The 23,967-nt window shown below is 30.8% G+C and overlaps 1 protein-coding gene across 1 annotated transcript; it reads right to left on the bottom strand.

Annotated features, from left to right (window-relative positions):
- Nucleotides 1-2,550: 2,550 nt before the first annotated feature.
- On the bottom strand, nt 2,551-9,628 carry LOC147807582 (uncharacterized). Its single transcript, XM_087166584.1, has one exon. The coding sequence runs from the start codon at nt 8,817-8,819 to the stop codon at nt 8,052-8,054; it is 768 nt and encodes a 255-aa protein (XP_087022710.1). The 5' UTR covers nt 8,820-9,628; the 3' UTR covers nt 2,551-8,051.
- Nucleotides 9,629-23,967: the final 14,339 nt, after the last annotated feature.

The following is a 23,967-nucleotide window of genomic DNA, read 5'->3' as shown; positions in this document are numbered from 1 at the left end:
TGAAAAAAATTTAAAAGCAAAATCGAATCCGATTATAATTAACGAAGAAAATATGAGTGCATTGGGTGAAAATCAAAAGGTCTGCGCCCGTTCTTCAATCGCTTTTGACGGTGGCTTTCCTGCATTCCACCTTCAGCGCCCAAGTTGGGGGAAAGATCCTTACGACTTAACATTGATAGTATAGGAAGTTTCCCTTCTTTACGCGAAGCGTATAAGTTCTTTGGATGGAGGTTGGTAATGTCGATAACTCCGCTCCGAAATTTGTTATAACAATATACTTCTAATTTTTGTTATTTTTTAAAAAAAATTATTACTTATGTTCACTTATAGATCGTTAAGACACAGTTCCCAGCAGATCATCGAAGTCAAGCATCACTGGCTGCGGACAGTGTGCGGGAGGGTGACCACTTGGATCAGTCTGCGTAGGGACCGAAGGTGTGTGGTATTATTCCTCGTTAAACTGTTCTACCTTAAAGTGCTCGAATTCGCGTGCTGATCATCGGGCTACCGAAGCGGGGTTGCCATCCCCGCTGCAGTGTATCAAAATTGTGATGGCATGCCTTCGAATCATTCTCAGGGATGTTTCCCAGGCCGTCGCCTATAGCCCATTGTAACATTGCAAGGTATGGCTTATAAGCCTAGATAAGTTGAAGAAATAAGCACGAAGATGCATCTAGGGTAACGGCGGGATTTGAACCCGCTACCTCCACGCTTTGCACAGCGTTAGGCAGGCGATACCGCTCAGACAGAGATGCCCCTTTTTCATAGGTTTATTGGAATTGCATACATTGGCAGGCTTTTGTGCTCAATTTAAGCTTACAAACCTTTGTCAAATAGAAGGACAGGTAGCACACAGTACAGAGAAGGAGAGCACGAAGATATATCCAGAGTAAAGGCGGTATTCGAGCTCGCTACCTCCACGCTTTGCACAGACAGGAGGTAGCGGGTGGTGGCCGTTTGTGAGCCGTGGTGGCTCAGGGGATAGAGAGGTTCGAATCCCAGCTCTGGCTGGTCGTTACGAATTCCGCACCCGGTTTGCACCGACTACAGTGCTGACGTAAAACATCTTCTGCGATAGATGGATCATGGGATAGTCCCTTTGCTGCCAAGGCTAACAACCGTGGGAAGTTTCCCTCTTAATGTAACAAAAATGTAGGTTAATTCCACCAAATTTTTCCCAATACTTAATCCAGAAGAGACCTATTGATAATGAACATTAGAAAAGCAAATATTCATACACAATTAGCATCAATTTGTAAAGTATATAGGTATAGATAATTTAGTACAGTATTAATTGTAATATTATGTAAAAGCTTATTAAAATAATATTTAAATTTTCTGCAGAAAATCATTATAAGAAATAAAATACAATTGCATATTATTCAATATTCATTTTGATTTAAACATTGCAGTTTAACATTTCTCCTGTGTTTTATAGCAATCTAGAGATACACCATGTGTATTCTAAAATATTAAAAAAAAAAGTACATAAAATAAAAGCCGTATTTGATGCTGTAATTGAGAATTTGAAGTTTTCCGATATCAAAATATGTTTTCTTATACCTCAATGTAAATGAAAATGTAATCCTTTTTTGGTTTAAAGGTATTTTCATAATAAAATCCACTAAAATTAATACCCAATTTTAACCAACTAATAAAATAGTAGAAAATTACTTGGTATTTCTTTCAGAAATGGAAGAAACTAAAAATAAGTCATATAATTGTTTAGTAATAAACCAACCACGTTTACCAATTTATTAAATTGTTCATAATTATTCTGTAATTTGTAAATGAAAATTCAGTAATTAGTGAAATAAAATACAGCAGTTAGTGAATTCTTAGGTCTACCTCATAAAGTTAATTGACTAATAGTTTGCAATAATAAAATCTTTACTAAATATATTTATTTTAAAATTTCTTCACCATTTTATCTGAAAGTTATTTAGAACATTCATACTTAAAAGTATTTAGTAATGATTTAAAAATTAACATGCATTGTGAATACAATATGACCTTTCTGCCTCATAATAAATAGTTAAAAAAGAGGAAAGCATACTATAGCTGGAAAGTTGTATTCATGTAAGCATTATTGAAACTAAATACATAATAAGAAGGTTTTGTAAATTTACGTCCATTCCACACGTGCATATTAAAATATGTACGTGTGGAATTCTATATTGTTTGCACATGCATATGTAATTATTACATATATAAATATATACATTTTCTGCATATGAAATAAGTGTATGTAACTAAAATGTCAGTACATATGCATATATCTATATATGCATATGATAAATGCATATTGTGACAAACTTTCCTCTTTCCCCTACTACAGCGCTTCTGGCGGTGAAATAAGGCAGTCTGCTAGGAACTGCCGTATAATACGGAACCCTTTACCCCCTCTTCCAAATTCTTGTATTTCCTTTTTTTATTCTTGTTTCATTTTATATGTGTTTTGTTTTTTTCAATAAATATTTAGAGTTAGTTAATTTCTGGCCTTTCATTATTTATGTGAGCTGGTAAAAATACAAATAAACCAAGACAATATACATTTTAGTTGCATACATTTTAATTAAATTCATTCATACATACACTAAATGTCAATACATACAAAATGTATCATTATACTACCTACTGAGAAATATAATCAGTTATAAGTAAGCAATAATCTTGTAATCATACACTACATGTTTTTACCTGTAACATGTTTTTACCTACATGTAATCATACACTACATGTTATTAGAATACCCATCCAGAAACTGAACCTCATCATCGATGAGGAACCAGCGTGCGTTGGGTAATCGCAGAATGTTGATTATTTTAAATAGTCTATAGTTTAAAACTCTCTCAAATCAATTCAGAATTCAAAAAACTGACCCGAATATTAAAAAAAACTTAACTTAAAATTAGCCCAAAACGAAACTAATTTCATGTGACACAAAATGAGATGGAGTTTGCTTATGACGTCTAAGTAAGGGAGAGTGGGGTTAATTGTAACAGGATACGATTGTAACAGAGCAAAAATTTCGAGTGTCGGGTTCTAGATTTGGTTCCTAGGTGGCGCACAAGGTGTATTTAATAAAGGTACATGAACACCCCTGCTGGCAACCATTTTTATGTACTTTTGAAAGAATTACATCACAAAAGATATTTTCACGCTACGTAAGTACTTTTTTTGGTATTAGACTATTATATATGCTGTGACAAAGTAATTTTGTTCAAACAAATAAAAATTATTAACCGAATATGTAAGGGGATACCTTAATTAACATTTCAATAAAAAAAAAGATTAGTTTTGTTAATTAACAAGCATTGTTTTTAACAAATGAAGCTGAAATGGCATCTTGGGGACGATTGTAACAATAAGTAAAGGGACAATTGTAACAGTTGAAAATAAATAATCTTATGTTTACAAACCATTACTTAACTCTTTAACCACCAATAAGAATCTTAAGAACCATCAATAGTTTCCTATATCATTTATATTATGTTGCATGTGCATTATTTTATTTGTCACCTTTCACAGCATAAATTAAAATTTTTAACCCCTAAAGTTTAACCCTTTAGGTCTCTGTTATTATTTTTACTCCTAAAATATCACTTCTATTTTGATCAATAAAAAAATATATCAAAAATATGATAATATGTAAAATTAACTATGTTTTAGTTGAATTTATGAACTGTTACAATTGACCTCGTAAGTGGCAACAATTGTAACAAGTGCACGACTGACAAAAAGTGTTAATAACTAATATAATAACATTTAAAATAAGGTATTTATTTTTTTTCTAGTAGAGGATAGTCTACTTTACTCGTCAGTCAATTAATACTAATAATATATTGGATTTTTTGTTAGTTAAAAATAGTTAAGTAAAAATTTTTACAATTGACCCCACTCTCCCCTATAGTAACTCAATGAAAAGGAGGAGTTAAACCAAAGCTTCCTATCTAGAGATGTGTTACAAAGGAGTTTTAATTTGAACTGCATTTTTAAAAAATTGTTTTTCTTTCATGTTTATATCATATATATAGTTTAAATATATATGTAGCGAATATTAGTTGCATCCTCCCCCTTGAGAAAATTTTGTGGGCACCTTTCAGCATAATGAAATAAAATTGAGGAATGAAAAAATAAATGTCGAAACTACTTTTTTTCAATAACTTTTGAAATAAATTCATTTTTATTTATATTTGTCGATATATAAAAGTTTGAACTGTTTTGAAAGTTTTTATTTAATGAGTTGATCCCAATTAGAGAGAATGGAATGAATGGTATATGACGTGGAATTTAGGTAAATTTTTTTTAAAAATTCTTTTTTATTATTAACTTCTAAAATATTTTCTTGATTATTTTTTTTTTGAAGAAATGTAAATAATGCTAAACCCCTATCATTTTTTATTTTAACTTTGATATATTTTTCTTCTTGATAAAATTATATTTTAACTTTAAAAAAAAAGGACCTGTACACCCAGGGCTAAAGAGAATACAAGGGCTAGTTCACTCCGCTCTTAGAGCTGAAGCTACGATTTCCCTCCTCATAACGTCACTGTGTCCACAGATCTCGGAGATCGCAAGCAAAGATATGATAACTTTGCATCTTTCTCTTTGTAAAAATAAGTTAGACTTTTTCTGGTTATTAGCCTTCAAACTTTACGTAATTAACACATTATTTCCGTTCATAAACATAGTTCAAAAAAAACTTTCTTGGTTATTATAAAAAATACCATTTTAAACTTATAAAAATGTTTTGCTAGTTGGTAAAAATGACACGATAAGTACTTTATTTTAAAAAGTTCAGTTTTAACTTTAACTATTAAGAAAAATGAAGGCATATATCGACACTTTTTTTATCTACATATTCTTTTATAAAGATAAGTTAAGTTAAATTTAGAATCCCTGATTTTAAAATATGTCGTTAATAGCAATTTGTTCACACTTAATCATTAGGAAACATCAACCTTAAACGCTAATTACTGAAACAAAATAATAATTTAGGTTCATAATGACATTAGAAATTTTACAATTGTTTATAGACATTTAAAATTACGATGATATAATTTATAGATATTTAAATTGAAGAGAACATAATTTTTAAAAAAAATCATAAATATTTAGAATAACTACATTAAAAAATATGTTATGAAATTAGGAGAATTTCAACTATATACTATATATTTTATTTATACTTTTTACTTACATTTTAATTTTCTTTGACTTTATCTATTTTTCATTCTTTTCACTTGCCTTTCTTTATGAAGTAACGAGGCGGTTTCCATTTAGATAATGAATTTTTATAAAAGTTCTTTACGACAGAATAAACGTATTGCTGTTTTGTATTGACTGTGTCATTTCGGAATCCATTCTTTACGTAGTTGTTCATTTACTTTAGGGAACACGCGAAAAATTATACTTTTTCCTTTTGTTTTTATATCAGAATTTTTGCAAGATGCAATCGCGCAAACTGGCATTTCGATAATAGTTTTAAATTCTTGTAAATTCACTGCAAAAACTGAGGAAAGTCATTATAGAAAATAACAAATGTCTTAGAATATCTCGCAAAAAGAAATGATCCAATATTAGTTAGAGCTAGTAAGGCCAAACGCTCCGTTCTTGAAGTAAAAGTGCGAGCTTTGCGCCAAAGTGACGTCACTAGAGTGACGTCGGAGGATCGGCGCGGCGAGAGATACTTCAAAGGAGTGAACCAGCCCTTCTATTCTCTTTAGCCCTGCTGTACACCACTGTTCTCTAAGAATAAAATCCTTTCATTTTAATGAATAAAAAAATAAAGAAAGAAAGTGATCTGAACAACATTTCATAAACATTTTAATTCAGTATAATGAATTATTCATGCAGAGAAGCTTATCAATCAGAAAAATAATCTTATAGAATTAAATTATAATTAAGTAAGTTACTGTAAAATGGTCTTAGCAACAGTATTTCCCCCACTCTTTGTTCATTTGCAGTCTAACACTAATCTTCTACCCTAAACATCAGGAAAACTATTTTTTAGAAACACATTTTATGAATTTATTCTTAAAATAAGAGCTTTTTTAAATTGCATTCTAGAGAAGGGGCGGTTTTTTGGTACTGGCTGGCAATCTGTATTCGCGTGAAAATGCAAGGGGGCGCTTTATTGGTTTTTAATGGTAATTAGATAAATTGTAATTATAATTACATGTAATCATGATTATGTGTAATCATATTTTTTGATTACTTGTAATCATGATTACAAGTACTTGATTAAAGTATTTGGTTATGTAATCACGATTTCAGTTGTAATGAAAATTTGTAATAATGATTACAAGTAATCAATTACTGTAATTAGAAAATGAAACCAATTACATTTTTTCCCTACTCTGATGTAATCAAAAATTATGATTATTTGTAATCGCAATAACCTGCAATCGTGATTACAAGTAATTGATTACATAGCAGTAATTATATGTTATCAATTACAGTTGTAATCGACGCCCAACTCTGACATTAGTCCATAGGTGAGGCATCGAATACAATTAATATTTTTGTAAAAATTATATGAAATTTTTTTTTTTCATATGTTAACATAAATTTATCACAACTAAAATTTTTTTATCAAAGATATCTTTCTTTTTCCTTTGAAATTTAGAATTCTATTTCAATTAAGAATAAGGAAAAAAAAAGACCATGAAAATCTTACATGATGCTGTTTTTAGTGCTAAACAAATGCTTCACCGTTATTTGATTTATAGCATATTTTTGATTAAAAAAATTATTAATTGCATAGTCACACAACTATTACAGATATACTGAGAATAGAAACTTAAATATTTTTGAATATAAAACATAACTTTAGAACAATAAAAGTTTTAATTTGTTTGTCAACTAAGTTGAATTTTGTACCTTATAATGTGAAAAACAACTTAAATTATTCACAATAGGTTAATAAATTTATGCAATATATCAATGAAAAATAAATTTATATAAAAACATTAGAGCAATAAAAATAAGTTTGTGAACAAAGTTGAATTTTGTACACAACGTGAAAAACTACTTATATTATTACACACAGTAATTTAAAAGTAAAATAAATTTATTTAAAAACATGCAACAAAAAATTGATTTTACTTGCAAAATTACATTAAAAATCATTCTTTTTATGTATAGAACGGAAAAAAATTGCCATAAAAATTTTGAAAAACATCTAAAAGCATGTTTATAAAATTTTTTAAAGAAATTATATTCTGTATTGTTTTTGTTTTCAAAATAAAATGCATAATTTAAGTAAATAAATTAAATGAAAATATTTTTGATAACATTCTACTTCTAAATAATTTAATGTTAAATGAATTAGTAAAATATCATATTCATTGCATTTTATCAAATAAATCATTTTCTCTGCATTTAAGTCTTCACAATTATTTCAATTCTTATGTTAAATTGTTAAATATGAAGTAGCAAGCAAAAAAGCAGCCAAATTATAAAATTTAAGTAAACTTTTTTTAAGATAATTTTTAATTTTTATGTTTAAAATGGTATTTTATATAATTTAACTTAAATGTGAAGTTATATTCCAATTTTCATGTTTAAATTTAAGTATTAGTAAATTTAAGTATTTTGTCACAAAATCAAATTTAATTATTAAAAAAACTGGATTGTTACTCCTGAATTTTTTTAAAAAAAACTCTCTTCTTACACTTCAAAAATAGTGATTTAGAGATTATGTATCAAAAATAATGATTTAGAATATTATATTATACTTATAAACAGATTATATCATCATTTAAACATTATGTGAATAAATTTACAAAAATAAAGTTAGTCAGTAATATGAACAGAACATATAGCATAAAATTCTTTTATAGAGATATACTCTAAGAATTAACAACAAGAGAATCAGGTTTCTCACAAGTATGAACACGGAAATGCTCAGTCAGACAATTTCCATATGAAAAACTCTTATTACATATACTACAGGAAAAAGGTTTCTCGCCAGTGTGAACGCTATTGTGTATAGTCAGATCACTTCTGCATGAAAAACTCTTATTACATACACTACAGGTGAAAGGTTACTCACCAGCGTGAACACGACTGTGTTTATTCCTATTACTACTGCGTGAAAAACTCTTATTACATATTCTACAGGAATAAGGTTTCTCACCAGTGTGAATACGATAGTGTATAGTCAGATGAACTCTTTGTGAAAAACTCCTATTACATACACTACAGGAAAAAAGTTTCTCACCAGTGTGAACACGATTGTGTTTATTCATATTACTACTGCGAGAAAAACTCTTATTACATATACTACAGGAATAAGGTTTCTCACCAGTGTGAATACGATAATGTATAGTCAGACGACCTCTTTGTGAAAAACTCATATTACATATACTACAAGAAAAAGGCTTCTCACCAGTGTGAACACTATTATGTCTACTCAGATCAATTCTTTGTGAAAAACTCTTGTTACATATACTGCAAGAATAAGGTTTCTCTTCCGTATGAACACGACTGTGTCTAGTCAGAACACTTCTTCGAGAAAAACTTATGTTACATATACTACAAGAATAAGGTTTCTCTTCCGTATGAACATGACTGTGTCTAGCCAGATGACTTCTTCGTGAAAAACTTGTATTACATATACTACAGAAAAAAGGTTTCTCACCAGTGTGAACGCTATTGTGCACAGTCAAAATACTTTTTCTCGAAAAACTCTTATTACATATATTACAGGAAAAAGGTTTCTCACCCGTATGAACACGGCTGTGATCAGTTAGATGACTTCTCTTTGAAAAACTTTTATGACATATATTACAGAAAAAAGGTTTCGCACCCATTTGAACACGATAGTGTTTAGTCCTGTCACTTCTATGTGAAAAACTGTTATTGCATATACTACAAGAAAGAGGCTTCACACCAGTATGAACATGACTGTATTCAGTCACATTACTTCTTTGTGAAAAACTCTTATTACGTATATTAAAAGAGTCAAATTATTAACCAGTATAAGTCTGACTGGTGGTCATTTAGATTACTTTTCTATGAAAACTCATATTTCATAAGTAACACACCTTTCACATAAACATTATGAAGAGATTTTCTGATACTGTTTGTAAATTTAGACACTTTAACACAAAATGCCGAAATAACTTCTTAAGTTTTAAATGCATAGTAATCATGAGTACAAGGAAGCTCTAAATAATATTTGCAATGATAATGCCTGTCTTTATAGACTTATAATGAAGATTCCCTAATGAATGACGATAATTGTGCCATACTAACAAGATCTGTAAAAGGTAAACAGTTTATAGAAATGAAGCTTTTACTATATTTTAAAACACTTTTTGCCATTTATTGCTTTGAAGTATTTTCCTTCATACATTGCCAATGTCTTTTCAACAAACATTGTGTTAGTATCTTAACGCAAACAATCTAAAATCAATGAATATATTTCCCACATATTAAAGCAAGAATTTCTATTTAACATGCTAAATGATATACCAATTTAGAGCACATTTTTCCATATTCGGATAACAGATTTCCTAACTCATCAACATCTATACTTGATTGTTTAGATTGAAGATGATGATTGATTACTGTCGGGCATTTTTAGAGCTCTTTGCTTGGTTGCGCTTATAGCTTGCCTATTGTAGATTGAAAGATGGGATGAAGCTTATGGATGGGTGATCGCGTAAAACTAAGGGTGGTGACGCTAGTGGTTAAATTGCTCTCGGCAAGACTTCCGGGTTACTGCTTCCGATATATTTTCACGCCGCAGATTGAAAAAACGTGCCATCATATTATTGCATCATATCTTTTGCAGTATTTCACATGTACCGAGTTCTTTCTTTCAGCCTTTAAACTACAGTATTATCATATTAATATTATAATCATTAGAAATAAGGGATAAAATACAAAACATGGCAAACCTTAAGAATTATTCACAATGAGATATTAACTTTCCAAAATTATTTTTGGCCTTACGACCTCTGAGAATCAATACATTTCTGAAAGCTCTTATGAATGGTACAATTATGTTTAGATTTGAACCCAAAGTACAATAACAAAGCTGCATAGAATATTAGGCTTGTTCACATATCGCCTCATATTCATAACATAAGCGGAGGGATACAAAGGAAATTTTCTAAATTTCTTCCGGTTTAAGGACGCTTGTTATTGTTTACATTAGGCCACCCATCCATATTAGCGATCGAAATGGGTTGCAGGTGGCGTAGAGCAGAACTCTCTACCTATGGCAACACTTCACATGCATTTCCCCATTATCGTGGAAAGTCATAGAGGAAGGAAGTACGTTAGTTTCTCTCTTGATTTTTATGTAGATTAAAATCTTTCACGTTGGAAAACTATATGGAACTGAAATCTACATTAAACATATTTCTAAAGAAAAGTATCACGGAAATTTTTATTAAATAAAAAGGGAAAATATCGTAGTACATTCCTATACAACTGAAAAGAGGAGGAGAGGGAAGGGAGAAGGGCTAAAGGCATGAAACCGGCCTCTCCCCAGATTTCGTATTCGAGTGTTCCGATCGGCAATAAGATGAATATCTGAAATGACAGGGCTCCGACGCCATGTTGTTTTCGGAGTGCGAAGCGCTGTTGATTCAAAAGTGGGCATATGAGTATTATGTGGTATCTGCAGGAGAACCGCATCTACATTTATTGTTTGGTGCTAGGCCAAAGCGGAATAGTTTAGCTTTTGTTGGATATGTTCTGGTTCGAATTCGAAAAAAGGTTACGTCTCGGTGTTTGCAGGCGAGGGAAAGTCTGTATTCTTTAGTTATATTGGTCATATGTGGAAAATCTGCGTAGTATTTACTGTTTTTAAAGACTGCTTGTCTAGTTTGTAGGAACAGTTGTTTGATCTCGCGCTATGCGTCTTCTGGTGTAAATTTGTTGTAGATTTAGGTTTGATTATAGCCGCTTTTGCTATCTGGTCTGCAATTTCGTTACAGAGAATTCCGGAATGACAAGGAACCCACACTAGTTCCACTGATTGGCTGGATACTGAGAGCGTTTCCAAAGAAGATATAATGTGATAGATGATTGCTTGCGATGAAGCAGAGGTAGAGCCGAGAGCTGTGAGAATTGAAAGTAAGTCGGTTAAAATTACTTCATGTTGGGTGTTTGAGTGACATCTTTGAATCGCCAGTAAGATGGCGATACCCTCCGCTGTAAATATTGAGCAAATGGAAGGGACAGATGCAGACAACGATGAACCGGAGCGAGAATTGTAAATTGCTACTCCAGTCTTGCCTGACATCCGGGAAGCATCTGAATAGCGTAAAGTGTGGTAAGGCCAGCGATTGCGGACAACATCCCAGAATACGGTCGGAAGTAAGTTTTTTTGGTATCTTTTTATCTTGGAAGGGGAGGTTGCATAGATGTGTACAAACTTTTGATGGCAACTGAGGATCTCGTTGGGGTATATGAATCATGTGTTTGATGTTGATTCCGTGTTGGTTTAGCCAGTTCTATGCTTGTAGAGGAAGAGCTGATTTTCTATAAGAATTCGGGATAAAGAGGTTACGGTATGTTATTACACCTAATGATTTGTAGTTGAATTGTCGGTCATAAAAGCGCATCGAGAGCATATTATGGCGTTCTTGAAGACTCAGAGAACCTGCCTCCTGATAAAGCAGCGGTAATTGGGGTCCACTTCGGAAGACCCGTAGCAATGCGTAGTGCTGCATGATACGCAGTGTCTAAGATCTTGCGCTCACTGCTGCTAGCAAGGGAGTGAAGGTGGCAGCCAAAGTCGAGAGTAGGAGTTATATATGACTGGACGATGCGAAGCAAGTGATAAGAACGTGAGCCCCAAGAATTTCTTGCAATACATTTCAGTATATTGAGCTTTTCCAGGGTGGATGTTCGTTTTTGTTGGAAATGGTGGCGATAGCTGAAATTTGAGTAGAAATAAATACCTAAAATGCGGATGTGGGATGTTTCTGGATGATACGGATGTGGGACCATATGATTGTTTCTCCTTGAAAGAGGAGATAGGGGAGGGGTTCAATCTAACGGTGGGAGAAGTCGATTGCTCGACATTTGCTAATATCTGCCTTTAGATGCCATTCCGTTAGCCAATTCTGCACTCGTAGTAGAGTTAATTGTAGTTTTCGAAGTACAGACTGTAGGCAGTGGGAGTAAATAAGGAGAAAAATGTCGTCTGCATACACAAAACATATGACTCCGCCTGGGAGAATGTCAAAAATGTCGTTAATGTAGATGATGAAAAGGTGAGGTGACAGCACTGATAACTGGGGCACGCCCTTGCTTGCACTAAATGTATTTGAGTACGTGCTCCTCCAACGCACTCTGAATTATCTCTCAGAAACAAAGTAACAGATCCACTTATGAGCGGATCCCGAAATGTTGTGTTGTAGAAGTTTGTATGCTAAACCATCTGACCAAACGTGGTCGTAAGCTTGAGCGATATCCAAAGAGATGCCTATCGTAAAAAGGTGATTTGCCTTGGCAAATCGAATGCGGTGGTCTAGCGTGGAGAGAAAGCTGTCGCATCCACGTCGGGGAAGAAATACGTGGAGGGTTCATATTGTAGAAGATTTTGTTCCATGGCTTTCGTCAAAGAACCTTTTTAATCGAACATTTTTCTTATTCGTACTGTTGTTCATTCTGTATGCATGACATGTAAATCAATAAAAAGAATTCCCTTTTAAAATATTTAAAAGAATCTTGGAAACTTTCTTAGTCTTGACTTTTTCTTTCATTGTAATGTGTTTTTTAATTTTATTTGCCAAACGCATGTTATGAGTGAGTCGGGAGACTGCTCGACACCGACTTACATTAAGGAGTGATTAAAAAAACACAACCTTTTTTTCTTATTAAAATTATTTAAACAAATATTTATAATTATGTGAAAAATTATCACTCTAATAAATATTCAGATAATTATTTAAATTATGACTCATCGTAAATGCGTCACATTTTAAAGTGTTTGAGCCTAGGTTTCATTAAACTATTAAAAAATTTTTAAAAAAGTTCAGAAAAATTTAGAAACTGTTGGGACATCTATATTAATAAATATATCTAATTAGTATTTTTTTAATTTATAACAACCAAAACCAAATTTATAATTAATTTTATTAAAAATATATGCAAATGAGTGTAATATATTCTGAAAGACTGAAAGAATGCTTTCACATTGAGAAAAAAACGTTAAATTTTTAATGACTAACAATGTGAAAGCGACTGAAAGAATTTTAAATTGAATGATTGATTGTAAATTTCTATAGGTCATTTATTAAATTATTTGTTTTGTGTCTTAACAATTGAATTAATCCGTTGAAGTAAATTAAATTTTTGTAAAATTTAAAAACAAAAAAGGCTGATTTTAAAGAAGATATTTCTTTAAAAATATGATTTATGAAAAATGTGAATCAACAATCTTTAATTAAAAATAATATAATTTTCAAAATAACCTAATCGGTAGTTATCCATTTTTTAAAAAAAAACTAAGTTTAATGCTTGTTGAAATTCGATATAAATTAAGTTTTATACTGAACGTGGAAATTTAATTATTTGTTTTTTAATGAATTGGGTATAATATAGCCTACGTCACAGGTTGTGTTGTTCCTACTAAATTTAACCCATGAACGTCATTTTCTGCGAGCCTAACTTCAAGCCAGAAATAAACAAACGAAGTGTTCGATCGTTTAAATAGCTGCTCGCCAGATTTTATTGCATTATAAAGAAAAGTTATTGAAACTAAATACAACTAAATAAACAACAACAACTAAAACAAATAACAACAACTACTAATAACAATAACTAAATAAACAACAACTAAATTCCATTCGTTTAGCATTGCGTCATATGTTGTTCCTACTAAATCGAAGTAGTTGTGTTTTTTTCATATTATACCCAATTGTAAAAATATCAATTTAAACATTTTTCTTCAAACAATATTTGTGCATATATAAATTAAAAATATCAAAATAAACCAATATATTTAATTATTACTCACAGCAAACTTGGTAAGCCAGTCGCAAAACATCGTAACTGTAGGAACCACCATCAGAAAAACTTAAAACTAATACTGTGAATATCCACAAAATAAATATCGTTCTCGCCATGACTGTTTGTTTTTTTAACGTTTTAAATTGAATAAATGATTTAATCTATTTTTATTTAGCTTTGTGTATTAAATGACACAACAAGAGAGAACAGCAATTCACGAACGCAGATCGTGGATGAAGATTCGTTTTGAATTAAACCGGCCGCCGACACGTTTTTTACTTTATAAGAGATGCGAATTGTCAACAAACGATTGCCTCATTTTGTGATTTATCGCTGTATTTGGCAATATCTTGAAATCTTTTGAATGGAATTCTTTTTATCGTTATCTTAACGTAAGGAAAAGATAGAGTAATATTTACGTTATGTTTTTGAGATGTATTTTTTATGTAATGAAGAAGAGGTTTAGAAATGTGTACATTCTTTGGTTATCTTAAAATAAATGGCAATACACAAGTCTCAAAAAAAACATCACGAGACTTAAAAATAGCTGCACGTGTTCAAATTTGACCTACTTGAATTTATCAATTATTTCACGTGATTTTTATACGCCTAAACAAATAAAAAATGACATTGAAACAACCTCTCTGCATGATTAACTATGATTATCAATAATATGACGGAATTTCATATAAGGCCGAAATGGCTAATTTCATACTACAAAAATCTAATGATGTTTTCCATTCTTGTCAATACATTTTTATTGGCTGGAAAATCACATGGTGGGATCCAGTTTTCCCACATTAATTTTCATATTGGTTTGGTTGTCACCAGCATTAAATTGATATAAGTCATAAAAATATTCTTTTCCTATAAATATTTTTGTTTCCCCAATTTAAAGGTTAAAAACAAAAGCAGAGCTATAAGCGATAAGCAGAGAGCTCGATGCACTTAACTATATTCAATACTCGAAGATTAAAATTACTGTACTGTTATTATTACTCTTTTGACTGTTATTATTACTCTTTTGACTTCTTTACTATTTTGTTTACTTTCGAAATTAAGAGTTTATAGGACGATTGTTTTTATTATTATTATTATTAGAATAATGTAATTCTACGTTACATTTTAAGATAACGTTATTTAAATCGGTGTCGAATCTTATTAATCGTTTTGCAATTATTATTTTTAGTGCAAATTACATTAATATACGATGATGAATAACGGTTAAAGAGATTCGTTTAATGATTTACAGCTTAATTTTCAGCTTCATGCACAAAGTGATGAATGCAAAAATTGTATTTAAAATACATCCGTCCGTTTGTTAAGCAAAAACAATTACAGTTGTGAACTTAGCAAATTTGTTATAACAATATACTTTTTCCCCTCTGCAGAGGATCAAAATTGTGATGGCATGTCTTCGGATCATCCTCAGGGATGTTTCCCAAACCGTCGCCAATAGCCCATTGTGCAGCTCTAGTACGACGTAAATGAACTACAACAACAATATACTTTTAATTTTCAATGTTATTTCAAAAAATGATTACTTAGAAAAATTGCTTATGCTCACTTCTAGATGTCCCGCAGTGGACTGATCGTTAAGACACGGCTCCCAGCAGATCACCGAAGTCAAGCATCATTGGATGCGGTTAGTGTGCGGGTGGGTGACCACTTGGATCAGTCTGCGTAGGGACCGAAGGTGTGCGGTATTATTCCTCATTAAACTGTTCTACCTTAAAGTGCTAGACTTCGAGTGCAGGTCGTCGGGCTACCGAAGCGGGGTTGCCACCCCCGCTGCAGAGTATCAAAATTGTGATGGCATGCCTTCGAATCATCCTCAGGGATGCTTCCCAGACCGTCGCCTATAGCCCATTGTAACATTGCAAGGTATGGCTTATAAGCCTAGGTAGGTTGAAGAAATAAGCACGAAGATGCATCCAGGGTAACGGCGGGATTTGAACCCGCTACCCCCACGCTTTGCACAGCGTTAGGCAGGCGATACCGCTCAGACAGAGAGGCCCCTTCTTCATAGGTTTATTGGATTTGCAGGCTTTTGTGCTCAATTTAAGCTTACAAACCTTTGTCAAATAGAAGGACAGATAACACAGTACAGAGAAGGAGAGCACGAAGATATATCCAGAGTAAAGGCGGTATTCGAGCTCGCTACCTCCACGCTTTGCACAGACAGGAGGTAGCGGGTGGTGGCCGTTTGTGAGCCGTGGTGGCTCAGGGGATAGAGAGGTTCGAATCCCAGCTCTGGCTGGTCGATACGAATTCCGCACCCGGTTTGCACCGACTACAGTGCTGACGTAAAACATCTTCTGCGATAGATGGATCATGGGATAGTCCCTTTGCTGCCAAGGCTAACAACCGTGGGAAGTTTCCCTCTTAATGTAACAAAAATGTGTGTTAATTCCACCAAATTTCTCCCAATACTTAATCCAGAAGAGACCTATTGATAATGAACATTAGAAAAGCAAATATTCATACACAATTAGCATCAATTTGTAAAGTATATAGGTATAGATAATTTAGTACAGTATTAATTGTAATATTATGTAAAAGCTTATTAAAATAATATTTAAATTTTCTGCAGAAAATCGTTATAAGAAATAAAATACAATTGCATATTATTCAATATTCATTTTGATTTAAACATTGCAGTTTAACATTTCTCTTGTGTTTTATAGCAATCTAGAGATACACAATGTATATTCTAAAATATTTTTAAAAAAAAGAACATAAAATAAAAGCCATATTTGATGCTGTAATTGAGAATTTGAAGTTTTCCGATATCAAAATATGTTATCTTATAGCTCAATGTAAATGAAAATGTAATCCTTTTTTGGTTTAAGGGTATTTTCATAATAAAACCCACTAAAATTAATACCCCTTTAAAACCAACTAATAAAATAGTAGAGAATTACTTGGTATTTCTTTCAGAAATGGAAGAAACTAAAAATAAGTCATACCATTGTTTAGTAATAAACCAACCACGTTTACCAATTTATTAAATTGTTCATAATTATTCTGGTCCCGCAGTGGACTGATCGTTAAGACACGGTTCCCAGCAGATCACCGAAGTCAAGCATCACTGGCTGCGGTCAGTGTGCGGGTGGGTGACCACTTGGATCAGTCTGCGTAGGGACCGAGGGTGTGCGGTACTGGTCCTCGTTAAACTGTGCTACCGTAAAGTGCTCGACTTCGCGCACAGGTCGTCGGGCTTCGGGCTACCGAAGCGGGGGTGCCATCCCATCCGCAGAGGATCAAAATTGTGATGGCATGTCTTCGGATCATCCTCCGGGATGTTTCCCAAACCGTCGCCAATAGCCCATTGTGCAGCTCTAGTGCGACGTAAATTAACAACAACATAATTATTCTGTAATTTGTAAATGAAAATAGTAATTAGTGAAATAAAATACAGCAGTTAGTTAATTGACTAATAGTTTGCAATAATAAAATCTTTATGAAATATATTTATTTTGAAATCTGTTCACCATATTATCTGAAAATTATTTAGAACATTCATACTTAAAAGTATTTAGTAATGATTTAAAAATTAACATGTATTGTGAATACAATATGACCTTTCTGCCTCATAATAAATAGTTAAAAGAGAAAAGCATACTATAGCTGGAAAGTTGTATTCATGTAAGCATTATTGAAACTAAATACATAATAGGAAGGTTTTGTAAATTTACTTCCATTCCACATGTGCATATTAAAATATGTATGTGTGGAATTCTATATTGTTTGCACATGCATATGTAATTATTACATATATAAATATATACATTTTCTGCATATGAAACAAAGTGTATGTAACTAAAATGTCAGTACATATGCATATATCTATATATGCATCTGATAAATGCATATTGTGACAAACTTTCCTCTTTCCCCTACTACGGTACTTCTGGCGGTGAAGTAAGACAGTCTGCTAGGAACTGCCGTATAATACGGAACCCTTTACCCCCTCTTCCAAATTCTTGTATTTCCTTTTTTTATTCTTGTTTCATTTTATATGTGTTTTGTTCTTTTCAATAAATATTTAGATTTAGTTAATTTGTGGCCTTTCATTATTTATGTGAGCTGGTAAAAATACAAATAAACCAAGACAATATGCATTTTAGTTGCATACATTTTAATTAAATTCATTCATACATACACTAAATGTCAATACATGCAAAATGTATCATTATACTACCTGCTGTGAAATATAATCAGTTATAAGTATGCAATAATCTTGTAATCATATACTACATGTTTTTACCTCATTTAAAGGAGGATTAGAATACCCATACGAAACTAATCCTCATCATCAATGAGGAACCAGCATGCGTTGGGTAATCGCAGAATGTTGATTATTTTAAATAGTCTATAGCTGAAAACTCTCTAAAATCAATTCAGAATTCAAAAAACTGACCCGAATATTAAAAAAACTTAACTTAAAATTAGCCCAAAACGAAACTAACTTCATGTGACACAAAATGAGGTGGAGTTTGCTTATGACGTCTAAGTAAGGGAGAGTGGGGTTAATTGTAACAGGATACAATTGTAACAGAGCAAAAATTTCGAGTGTCGGGTTTTAGATTTGGTTCCTAGGTGGCGCACAAGGTGTATTTAATAAATCTACATGTACACCCCAGCTGGCAACCATTTTTATGTACTTTTGAAAGAATTACATCACAAAAGATATTTTCACGCTACGCAAGTACTTTTTTTGGTTTTAGACTATTATATATGCTGTGACAAAGTAATTTTGTTCAAACAAATAAAAATTATTAACCGAATATGTAAGGGGACACCTTAATTAACATTTCAATAAAAAAAGATTAGTTTTGTTAATTAACAAGCATTGTTTTTAACAAATGAAGCTGAAATGGCATCTTGGGGACGATTGTAACACTAAGTAAAGTGACGATTGTAACAGTTGAAAATAAATAATCTTATGTTTACAAACCATTACTTAACTCTTTAACCACCAATAAGAATCTTAAGAACCACCAATAGCTTCCTATATCATTTATATTATGTTGCATGTGCATTATTTTATTTGTCACCTTTCACAGCATAAATTAAAATTTTTAACCCTTTAGGTCTCTGCTCATTATTATTTTTACTCCTAAAATATCACTTCTATTTTGATCAATAAAAAAATATATCACAAATATGATAATATGTAAAATTAACTATGTTTTAGTTGAATTTATGAACTGTTACAATTGACCTCGTAAGTGGGGACAATTGTAACAAGTGCACGACTGTCAAAAATTGTTAATAACTAATATAATAACATTTAAAATAAGGTATTTATTTTTTTTCTAGTAGAGGATAGTCTACTTTACTCGTCTGTCAATTAATACTAATAACATATTGGATTTTTTGTTAGTCAAAAATAGTTAAGTAAAAAATGTTACAATTGACTTCACTCTCCCCTATAGTAACTCAGTGAAAGGGAGGAGTTAAACCAAAGCTTTCTATCTAGAGATGTGTTACAAAGGCGTTTTAATTTGAACTGCATTTTTAAAAAATTGTTTTTCTTTCATGTTTATATCATATATATAGTTTAAATATATATGTAGTGAATATCAGTTGCATCCTCCCCCTTGAGAAAATTTTGTGGGCACCTTTCAGCATAATGAAATAAAATTGAGGAATGAAAAAATAAATGTCGAAACTACTTTTTTTTCAATAACTTTTGAAATAAATTCATTTTTATTTATATTTGTCTATATATAAAAGTTTGAACTGTTTTGAAAGTTTTTATTTAATGAGTTGATCCCAATTGAGGAGAATGGAATGAATGGTATATGACGTGGAATTTAGGTAAATTTTTTTTAAAATTCTTTATTATTAACTTCTAAAATATTTTCTTGATTTTTTTTTTTTTTTTGAAGAAATGTAAATAATGCTAAACCTCTATCATTTTTTATTTTAACTTTAATATATTTTTCTTCTTGATAAAATTATTTTTTAACTTTAAAAAAAAAGGACCTGTACACCACTGTCCTCTAAGAATAAAATCCTTTCATTTTAAAGAATAAAAAAAAAAGAAAGAAAGTGATCTGAACAACATTTCATAAACATTTTAATTCAGTATAATGAATTATTCATGCAGAGAAGCTTTTCAATCAGAAAAACAATCTTATAGAATTAAATTATAATTAAGTAAGTTACTGTAAAATGGTCTTAGCAACAGTATTTCCCCCACCCCCACTCATTGTTCATTTGCAGTCTAACGCTAATCTTCTACCCTAAACATCAGGAAAACTATTTTTTAGAAACACATTTTATGTATTTATTCTTAAAATAAGAACTTTTAGATTAATTGTAATTATAATTACATGTAATCATGATTATGAGTAATCATATTTTTTGATTACTTGTAATCATGATTACAAGTACTTGATTAAAGTAATTGGTTATGTAATCACGATTTCAGTTGTAATGAAAATTTGTAATAATGATTACAAGTAATCGATTACTGTAATTAGAAAATGAAACCAATTACATTTTTTCCCTACTCTGATGTAATCAAAAATTATGATTATTTGTAATCGCAATAATCTGCAATCGTGATTACAAGTAATATTGATTACATAGCAGTAATTATATGTTATCAATTACAGTTGTAATCGACGCCCAACTCTGACATTAGTCCATAGGTGAGGCAACGAATACAATTAATATTTTTGTAAAAATTATATGAAAATTTTTTTTTTTCATATGTTAACATAAATTTATCACAACTAAAATTTTTTTTATCAAAGATATCTTTCTTTTTCTTTTGAAATTTAGAATTTTATTTGAATTAAGAATAAGGAAAAAAAAGACCATGAAAATCTTACATGATGCTGTTTTTTTTAGTGCTAAACAAATGCTTCACCGTAATTTGATTTATAGCATATTTTTGATTAAAAAAATTATCAATTGCATAGTCACACAACTATTACAGATATACTGAGAATAGAAATTTAAATATTTTTGAATATAAAACATAACTATAAAAGTTAATGAAAAGATAATAAAACAAAACAATAAAAGTTAAAATTTGTTTGTCAACTAAGTTGAATTTTGTACCTATATGACGTGAAAAACTACTTAAAATACTCACAATAGGTTAATAAATATATGTAATATATCAATGAAAAATAAATTTATTTAAAAATATTAGAGCAATAAAAATAAGTTTGTGAACAAAGTTGAATTTTGTACACAATGTGAAAAACTACTTACATTACACACAGTAATTTAAAAGTAAAATAAATTTATTTAAAAACATGCAACAAAAAATTGATTTTACTTGCAAAATTACATTAAAAAACATTCTTTTTATGTATAGAACGAAAAAAATTTGCCATAAAATTTTTAAAAAGATCTAAAAGCACGTTTATAAAATTTTTTAAAGAAATTATATTCTGTATTGTTTTTGTTTTCAAAATAAAATGCATAATTTAAATAAATAAATTAAATGAAAATATTTTTGATAATATTCTACTTCTAAATAATTTAATGTTAAATTAATTAGTAAAATATCATATTCATTGCATTTTATCAAATAAATCATTTTCTCTGCATTTAAGTCTTCACAATTATTTCAATTCTTATGTTAAATTGTTAAATATGAAGTAGCAAGCGAAAAAGCAGCCAAATTATAAAATTTAATTTAAACTTTTTTAACATGTTTCTCAATTTTTAAGATAATTTTTAATTTTTATGTTTAAAAAGGTATTTTATATAATTTAACTTAAATGTGAAGTTATATTCCAATTTTCACGTTTAAATTTAAGTATTAGTAAATTTAAATATTTTGTCACAAAATCAAATTTAATTATTAAAAAAAAACTGGATTGTTACTCCTGAATTTTTAAAAAAAATAATTCTCTTCTTACACTTCAAAAATAGTGATTTAGAGATTATGTATCAAAAATAATGATTTAGAACATATTATACTTATAAACAGATTATACCATCATTTAAACATTATGTGAATAAATTTACAAAAATAAAGTTAGTCAGTAATATGAACAGAACATATAGCATAAAATTCTCCAAGAATTAACAAGAGAATCAGGTTTTTCACAAGTATGAACAAGAAAATGCTCAGTCAGACAATTTCTATATGAAAAACTCTTATTACATATACTACAAGAATAAGGTTTCTCACCAGCGTGAACACGATTGTGTCTAGTCAGATGACCTCTTTGTGAAAAACTCTTATTACATATACTACATGAAAAAGGTTTCTCGCCAGTATGAACGCTATTGTGTATAGTCAGATCACTCCTGCACGAAAAACTCTTATTGCATACACTACAGGTGAGAGGTTACTCACCAGCGTGAACACAATTGTGTAGAGTCATATAACCTCTGCTTGAAAAACTCTTATTACATATACTACAGGAAAAAAGTTTCTCTCCAGTGTGAACACGATTGTGTTTATTCATATTACTACTGCGTGAAAAACTCTTATTACATACACTACAGGAATAAGGTTTCTCACCAGTGTGAATACGATAGTGTATAGTCAGATGACCTCTTTGTGAAAAACTCTTATTACATATACTACAGGAAAAAAGTTTCTCACCAGTGTGAACACGATTGTGTTTTTTCATATTATAACTTTGAGAAAAACTCTTATTACATATACTACAGGAATAAGGTTTCTCACCAGTGTGAATACGATAATGTATAGTCAGATGACCTCTTTGTGAAAAACTCCTATTACATATACTACAAGAATAAGGTTTCTCTTCCGTATGAACACGACTGTGTCTAGTCAGAACACTTCTTCGTGAAAAACTTATGTTACATATACTACAAGAATAAGGTTTCTCTTCCGTATGAATATGACTGTGTATAGTCAGATGACCTCTTCGTGAAAAACTCTTATTACATATACTACAGAAAAAAGGTTTCTCACCAGTGTGAACGCTATTGTGCACAGTCAGATGACTTCTTCTCAAAAAACTCTTATTACATATATTACAGGAAAAAGGTTTCTCACCAGTGTGAATACGATAATGTATAGTCAGATGACCTATTTGTGAAAAACTCTTATTACATACATTACAGGAAAAAGGTTTCTCACCCGTATGAACACGACTGTGATCAGTTAGATGACTTCTCTTTGAAAAACGTTTATGACATATATTACAGAAAAAAGGTTTCTCACCCATTTGAGCACGATAGTGTTTAGTCCTGTCACTTCTATGGGAAAAACTGTTACTGCATATACTACAAGAAATAGGCTTCACACCAGTATGAACATGACTGTATTCAGTCACATTACTTCTTCGTGAAAAACTCTTATTACGTATATTAAAAGAGTCAAATTATTAACCAGTATAAGTCTGACTGGTGGTCATTTAGATTACTTTTCTATGAAAACTCATATTTCATACGTAGCACACCTTTCACATAAACATTATGAAGAGATTTTCTGAAACTGTTTGTAAATTTAGACACTTTAACACAAACTGCCGAAATAACTTCTTAAGTTTTAAATGCATAGTAGTCATGAGTACAAGGGAGCTCTAAATAATATTTGCAATGATAATGCCTGTAATTATAGACTTATAATGAAGATTTCCTAATGAATGACGATAATTGTGCCATACGAACAAGATCTGTAACAGATAAACAGTTTATAGAAATTAAGCTTTCACAGTATTTTAAAACACTTTTTGCCATTTATTGCTTTGAAGTATTTTCCTTCATACATTGCCAATGTCTTTTCAAACAAACATTGTGTTAGTATCTTAGCGCAAACAATCTAAAATCAATGAATATATTTCCCACATATTAAAGCAAGAATTTCTATTTAACATGATAAGTGATATACAAATTTAGAGCACACTTTTCCATATTCGGATAACAGATTTCATAACTCATCAACATCTATACTTGATTGATTGTTTAGATTGAAGATGATGATCACTCTCGGGCATTTTTGGAGCTCTTTGCTTGGTTGTGCTTATAGCT

Source organism: Parasteatoda tepidariorum, chromosome 6 (genome assembly GCF_982258835.1).
Source record: "Parasteatoda tepidariorum strain Cologne lab strain chromosome 6, Ptep-v5.0, whole genome shotgun sequence".
Classification (NCBI taxonomy): domain Eukaryota; kingdom Metazoa; phylum Arthropoda; class Arachnida; order Araneae; family Theridiidae; genus Parasteatoda; species Parasteatoda tepidariorum.
This window is presented reverse-complemented; position numbering and strand designations above follow the sequence as displayed.